The sequence below is a fragment of the Sinohyriopsis cumingii genome, chromosome 7 (assembly GCF_028554795.1).
Source record: "Sinohyriopsis cumingii isolate HCF-2022 chromosome 7, ASM2855479v2, whole genome shotgun sequence".
Lineage (NCBI taxonomy): Eukaryota > Metazoa > Mollusca > Bivalvia > Unionida > Unionidae > Sinohyriopsis > Sinohyriopsis cumingii.
The window spans coordinates 115,791,829-115,800,057 of record NC_142967.1 but is presented as its reverse complement, the minus strand read 5'-3'; the positions used below and the strand labels follow the sequence as shown (position 1 = coordinate 115,800,057).

The following is an 8,229-nucleotide window of genomic DNA, read 5'->3' as shown; positions in this document are numbered from 1 at the left end:
TGACATGAGATTTTATTGGACACTGCAGAATCATCTTATGAAGTGAGATTTTATAAGACAATGCAGAATCATCTTATGAAATGAGATTTTATTGGACACTGCAGAATCATCTTATGAAGTGAGATTTTATTGGATAACATGTCAATTGGAAAATAATAGTGTTAATGAGTCTCCTTTAAAATACATACACATACAAAAAAAACAATACCTGATAATAGTTATAAGAAACAAAAGCATAATGGAAACAAAACAGGGAGACAGTAACTTTAATTTAGTAGATGGAGGTAGGTAAGATACATATGTAGAAATAAAATCAGTACAAACACTAAGAAGTGGTATACATGAAACAGGGATAAAATAGTTACAATTAGTCGGTAGAAGTGGGTCAGATAATTTCTAAAAAACTGTAAAAACACTAAGATGTGGCATGCATAAAACAGGGAGAAAAATAGTTACAATTAGTCAGTAGAAGTGGGTAAGAACTGTAAAAACACTAAGATGTGGCATGCATAAAACAGGGATAAAATAGTTACAATTAGTCAGTAGAAGTGGGTAAGAACTGTAAAAACACTAAGATGTGGCATGCATAAAACAGGGATAAAATAGTTACAATTAGTCAGTAGAAGTGGGTAAGAACTGTAAAAAGACTAAGATGCAGCATATTTGAAATATTGTCAAGTTAAAAATAAACAATATGGACTCCATATCCAATGTAGCACATTGAGAAATAATGCAAAGAACAAATACAGTTTTCCATAACAATTATAACATGATAATACCATTTATCACAGAATATAAACATTACAATCAATTTCTTAGAGGTTTTATATTCTTATTTCTTATAAATTTTAACATCGATAGTGGATTGTATATATGTGGGAAGTCATTCTAGGTCCCCATTCACTTTAAGATTGCTATGATATCTAATGACATATCAAATAAAAGATGAATTCAATATTTCTGACTACATGGTCCATACATCAAAATTAAAATATAAATATATTTTAAGCCTAAAAGATGATAGGTATCTTATGTATAAATCTACAAACACATACAAGTACAGAATGGGTCTGCCATTGTTAAGAACAAAATTATGTTGGGCATTATGATATCAAATTTTGAAAGTGACCTATTAGGGTGTTCCGGTGTGAAATCACAAGTGAGTTTAATGTGAACTGGTCTGTTAAGTGTCTGGGAGTCAAGCCATGCATGACCTTCCACATTAAGTAGTCAAGTGTCTGGAAGCCAAGCCATGCATGACATTCCACATTAAGTAGTTAAGTGTCTAGGAGCCAAGCCATGCATGACCTTCCACATAAAGTAGTTAAGTGTATGGGAGCCAAGCCATGCATGACCTTCCACATTAAGTAGTTAAGTGTCTGGAAGCCAAGCCATGCATGACCTTCCACATTAATTAGTTAAGTGTCTGGGAGCCAAGCCATGCATGACCTTCCACTTTAAGTAGTTAAGTGTCTGGGAGGCAAGCCATGCATGACCTTCTACATTAAGCAGCATTTGTTGTAGTTAATTCATTCATAAATAAAGGAGGAACTGAGCTGATTGAGTACATTAATTGTGTGAGTATGGTAACAACAGTCTGGATATTTTTTTAATTTTAAGTCAGTACAAGTCTTTGGCATTCCACAACATATATTACAACTATAATTGATACATGGGAGTATAAGAGTAGTATACAATAATTTTCAAGTACAAGAGTATTATACAACATTTGTCAAGTATAAAAATGTTACACAACACTTTTCAAGTACTAGAATGTTATACAACATTTGTCAAGTATATGTTAGGATGAAAGAGAAAACATTACTAAGCTTTGACTACAAAACTGGCCTTATTTTGTCAACATTGTTATAAGCAAAGTAAAATAATCATCATTTGCATATAGGTTAGCTTCAGCTTCTTTAAGGGATTAGATCATTTGTATAGATGACAAAAATGGGGTTAGGGTTAGATATTTGACCCTTGATGAACACCTGTATTGATGATCTTTGAGACAGAAGGGTTACTGGTAGTTACAGCTTTCTGTTGGATAGATATTCATGAAACCACAGTGTCCTTATTGCCGTAAGGTTTCTTATTCTAAGAAATATTAAATAGTGATGACTTAAAAATAGTTGAAACAATTGCGTTTTTTTCAACTTGCTAAAGGCTTTACATGTTTCTCCTTAGAAAAGAATTATGTATACAAGGCTATGAGAAATAGTAGAGACAGATATTATCATCAGTTTATATTGACAGTTGTCAATTCCTCTGTATTTGTTGTTAGAGGTGGTTTTCAATATGTTATAGCATAAATGTCAAATACCAAAAGATATATGTTTAAAATAACATTTTATTGTTTATGCAATGAGCTGCAACACATTTGCACATGTGTAATGAATTACTTAATTTTGCATGTTATATTGTGCATGCAATCAGCTGTAACATACTTGCAAATATGTTGTTGTTGTTGTTGTGGGGTTTAATGCCATTTTTCAGCACACAATAGGCTTTACATTGCGGCTTGCAAATATGTAATGGATTACTTAAATTTACACATTGTATAGTGTATGCAATTAGCTGTAACACATTTATTTGCATATATGTAATGGATTAAGTTTACACATTGTATAGGGCATACAATTAGCTGCAACACATTTATTTGCATATATGTAATGAAGTACTTATGTTTACACATTGCATAGTGTATGCAATAAATTGTAACACATATATTTGAATAAATTTAATGAATTACTTAACTTTACACATTGTTAAGTCTATGCAATAAGTTGCAACACATTTGCATATGTGTAATAATTACTTACCTTTACACAAACATATTTTACTCTCTCCTCCACAACTGCATTATTTGAATACTAGTAATATAAAGTGCTCTATACAATTAATTTAAAAATTAATTCAAAATAAATAGCATTGAGACATATTTATAGATATGGCTCTATGGGCAAGTTATTATAAAATATGTGAGCATGAACCATTAAAGGTAGGCTGTCTGTATCAAAATGGAGCATGCCATGTAGTCATCTCCTATTTGCAAACGTTCCAAATGTGGGTTGTTTTTTTATCTTGCATAATGATTGGTATTAAGGAATGAAAGTCACTATAGATAGAGAAACATGTTGCTCCCTCCATTTTCTTGCTTACATTTGTATAAATCCATTTGTTCCTTCTATTCCATTAGAAGTAACGGACAATGCCAGTAATCACTCTTTGGTGTTTTTTCTCTGTCCAGCCCTACCCCTCTATAATGGTGAAATTTTATCATACACACTCTGTTCTGTGTTTCCTTTATTCAATTCCTCATAAACTGGTTTTGCACTCTGTGGGTTCATCTCAGTATTTGAATATGTATGCATGGCTTCATCTGCCTTGCTGAAGAACAAAAAATAAATACATACTATACCCATCTCATCAAAATTTACATTAACCAGTCGTCCTGGCCTGTACCCTGATTACTATACATAATTTACCCATCTCACCAAAAGTGATAACCAGTCCTGTTGGCATGTACCTGATTGCTATACATAATATATACAATTCATCAAAAGTAATGTTACCCAGTCCTCTTGGCCTGTGGAAGGAACTCTTTTTGATAAAATTTATCCATCTGAACTTAATGTTGAATGTTTACAATCTTTGTATTATCTTATTTGTAGATCTACACAGTAGACATGAGGGAATAATATTGACCAGTGGTATCTTTTTTGATAACTGGACTCAAATTCCTGTAATTTGATACGTTGACAAACTAGCAGCATTTCATTTTGAATCAACTTTACAATTTCAGGCCAAGAATAATACAACATTGACATGACTCTAATATATCAGGCATGCCAGTATAAAGTGAGGTCATATATCAGGCCAGCCAGTATAAAGTGAAGTCATATATCAGGCCAGCCAGTATAAAGTGAAGTCATATATCAGGCCTGCCAGTATAAAGTGAAGTCATATGTCAGGCCAGCCAGTATAAAGTGAAGTCAAACATCAGGCCTGCCAGTATAAAGTGAGGTCATATATCAGGCCAGCCAGTATAAAGTGAAGTCATATGTCAGGCCTGCCAATATAAAGTGAAGTCAAACATCAGGCCTGCCAGTATAAAGAGAAGTCATATATAAGGCCTGCCAGTATAAAGTGAAGTCATATATCAGGCCAGCCAGTATAAAGTGAAGTCATATATCAGGCCTGCCAGTATAAAGTGAAGTCATATATCAGGCCTGCCAGTATAAAGTGAAGTCATATATCAGGCCAGCCAGTATAAAGTGAAGTCATATGTCAGGCCTGCCAGTATAAAGTGAAGTCAAACATCAGGCCTGCCAGTATAAAGTGAGGTCATATATCAGGCCTGCCAGTATAACGTGAAGTCATATGTCAGGCCTGCCAGTATAAAGTGAAGTCAAACATCAGGCCTGCCAGTTTAAAGTGAAGTCATATATCAGGCCAGCCAGTATAAAGTGAAGTCATATGTCAGGCCTGCCAATATAAAGTGAAGTCAAACATCAGGCCTGCCAGTATAAAGAGAAGTCATATATCAGGCCAGCCAGTATAAAGTGAAGTCATATATCAGGCCTGCCAGTATAAAGTGAAGTCAAACATCAGGCCTGCCAGTATAAAGTGAAGTCATATATCAGGCCTGCCAGTATAAAGTGAAGTCAAACATCAGGCCTGCCAGTATAAAGTGAAGTCATATATCAGGCCAGCCAGTATAAAGTGAAGTCATATATCAGGCCAGCCAGTATAAAGTGAAGTCATATATCAGGCCTGCGAGTATAAAGTGAAGTCATATGTCAGGCCAGCCAGTATAAAGTGAAGTCAAACATCAGGCCTGCCAGTATAAAGTGAGGTCATATATCAGGCCTGCCAGTATAAAGTGAAGTCATATGTCAGGCCTGCCAATATAAAGTGAAGTCAAACATCAGGCCTGCCAGTATAAAGAGAAGTCATATATCAGGCCTGCCAGTATAAAGTGAAGTCATATATCAGGCCAGCCAGTATAAAGTGAAGTCAAACATCAGGCCTGCCAGTATAAAGTGAAGTCATATATCAGGCCTGCCATTATAAAGTGAAGTCAAACATCAGGCCTGCCAGTATAAAGTGAAGTCATATATCAGGCCTGCCAGTATAAAGTGAAGTCATATATCAGGCCAGCCAGTATAAAGTGAAGTCATATGTCAGGCCTGCCAGTATAAAGTGAAGTCAAACATCAGGCCTGCCAGTATAAAGTGAGGTCATATATCAGGCCTGCCAGTATAAAGTGAAGTCATATGTCAGGCCTGCCAGTATAAAGTGAAGTCAAACATCAGGCCTGCCAGTTTAAAGTGAGGTCATATATCAGGCCAGCCAGTATAAAGTGAAGTCATATATCAGGCCTGCCAGTATAAAGTGAAGTCAAACATCAGGCCTGCCAGTATAAAGTGAAGTCATATATCAGGCCTGCCAGTATAAAGTGAAGTCAAACATCAGGCCTGCCAGTATAAAGTGAAGTCATATATCAGGCCTGCCAGTATAAAGTGAAGTCATATATCAGGCCAGCCAGTATAAAGTGAAGTCATATGTCAGGCCTGCCAGTATAAAGTGAAGTCAAACATCAGGCCTGCCAGTATAAAGTGAGGTCATATATCAGGCCAGCCAGTATAAAGTGAAGTCATATGTCAGGCCTGCCAGTATAAAGTGAAGTCAAACATTAGGCCTGCCAGTATAAAGTGAGGTCATATATCAGGCCAGCCAGTATAAAGTGAAGTCATATGTCAGGCCTGCCAGTATAAAGTGAAGTCAAACATCAGGCCTGCCAGTATAAAGTGAAGTCATATATCAGGCCTGCCAGTATAAAGTGAAGTCATATGTCAGGCCTGCCAATATAAAGTGAAGTCAAACATCAGGCCTGCCAGTATAAAGTGAAGTCATATATCAGGCCTGCCAGTATAAAGTGAAGTCATATATCAGGCATGCCAGTATAAAGTGAAGTCATATATCAGGCCAGCCAGTATAAAGTGAAGTCAAACATCAGGCCTGCCAGTATAAAATGAAGTAATATATCATGCCAGCCAGTATAAAGTGAAGTCTTATGTCAGGCCAGCCAGTATAAAGTGAAGTCATATATCAGGCCTGCCAGTATAAAGTGAAGTCATATATCAGGCCTGCCAGTATAAAGTGAAGTCATATATCAGGCCTGCCAATATATAATGAAGTCATATATCAGGCCTGCCAGTATAAAGTGAAGTCATATATCAGGCCTGCCAGTATAAAGTGAAGTCATATGTCAGGCCTGCCAGTATAAAGTCAAGTCAAACATCAGGCCTGCCAGTATAAAGTGAAGTCATATGTCAGGCCTGCCAGTATAAAGTGAAGCCAAACATCAGGCCTGCCAGTTAAAGTGAAGTCATATGTCAGGCCTGCCAGTATAAAGTGAAGTCATATATCAGGCCTGCCAGTATAAAGTGAAGTCATATGTCAGGCCTGCCAGTATAAAGTGAAGTCAAACATCAGGCCTGCCAGTTAAAGTGAAGTCATATGTCAGGCCTGCCAGTATAAAGTGAAGTCATATATCAGGTCTGCCAGTATAAAGTGAAGTCATATGTCAGGCCTGCCAGTATAAAGTGAAGTCATATATCAGGCCAGCCAGTACAAAGTGAAGTCAAACATCAGGCCAACAAGTATAATGTGAAGTCAAACATCAGGCCACTCAGTATAAAGTGAAGTCAAATATCAGGCCAGCCAGTATGAAATGAAGTCAAACATCAGGCCAGCTAGTATAAAGTGAAGTCAAACATCAGGCCTGCTATTATAAAGTGAAGTCATATGTCTGGCCAGCTAGAATAAAGTGAAGTTAAACATGAGGTCAGTCAGTATAAAGTGAAGTCATACATCAGGCCAACCAGCATAAAGTGAAGTTGTATATCAGGTCAGTAAGTATAAAGTAAAGGAATAGATTTGTATGGAATTAAACTCATACTTTTATGTTATCCAAAGCTACTCACCCCCTGAAGCAAGAGCTCTTGCATCCTGAAGAGAAAGAAATAGCTCAGTGAGGAGTCAGTAAACCACACGCACACACACACACACACACACATTAGGACAATTACTTTATTCACTTTGTTCAAATTGTGTATCACTGAACTGAATACATTTACTTTTTAAACAAATATATAAATACAAATGAAATAGATCAATCCATTTTTTATGTAAATAAAATATAAGTGAAGATGTCTCCTTAATATTCCTTCCATCTAGAAAACAATTGAGATATATGAATAAGTAAAATCAGATATGTCACAAAATCCAGACCATGAATTTCTATGAATATAGAAATCACAGTAGTAACAACCAAGATTTCAATCAATTTTGAATGAAAATGAACAATATTTGAAGCAGATCATTATTTGAAAAATCAAAATGTTGCTATCTGTCTCACAGGAAATGGATGATTCCATTGAAGGCTTATCTGACATATCAAAGTTTGACAAAAGATAAGCATGCAGTTTGACAGGTTTGAATATTCTATGCCACACATAGACATCATCCAACCAGAGGGACCTTATATACTGAATTGCCTGAATGGATTAAAAGATAAATGCTTGTATTAACCTTAAAGAATAAAGATGGCATATGTATCTTTTCTGGAATAGAGAATTTATCAAATGCACCAGTTTTCCATTTAGATAGCCATTCAAATGATTGCTTTATGACATCAAAGGAAAGTAGAGAACATCAGAAACTTTGAAAATGAATATGATATAAACTTCACTATATATGAAATAGTTGCATCATCTAACATCAAGCCTGCCAGAATGTATAAAGTAAAAATGAAAGACATGCTAACATCCTAGTCAATCTTAGTAACAAGCAATAATGTGTATTCCTTTGAGAGAAAAAAGGATGTTGATTATATATGTATTAATTTAAGAGTTAAAAGTGTGGTCAAAATATGTGTATTCATCTAAGAGTTTGCTGTGATAGATATATGTAGCACAATAATAAAATCTAAACATTGTAGCAAAGCCACAAGTGGTTAGAATATCCACCACGATGCAGGAGGTCACAGGTTCAAACCCTGGCCAAGTCATACTGAAGACTTATCACAGTAGTATTAGCAGCTACCTTGCTTGACACTCAGCATTAAGAGGTTGATGTTAGGATTAGTCATTCTTGTGTCAGGATAATGTGATTGGGTGGGACCTGATGCTACATGTCTGCAGCATTATGCCCCAGTGTTAG

General features: G+C 35.8%; 1 protein-coding gene across 1 annotated transcript in view; it reads right to left on the bottom strand.

Annotated features, from left to right (window-relative positions):
- Positions 1 to 250: 250 nt before the first annotated feature.
- The window catches only part of LOC149795972 (uncharacterized), a 71,468-nt gene continuing 63,489 nt past the window's right edge, over positions 251 to 8,229 (bottom strand). Inside the window, exons 10-11 of the mRNA XM_089965892.1 lie at positions 6,993 to 7,017; positions 251 to 3,390 (exon numbers count right to left, since the gene is read on the bottom strand). Coding sequence (XP_089822018.1) covers positions 3,261 to 3,390; positions 6,993 to 7,017 — 155 coding nt within the window. The 3' untranslated portion in view covers positions 251 to 3,260. The remainder of the gene's footprint in view (positions 3,391 to 6,992; positions 7,018 to 8,229) is intronic.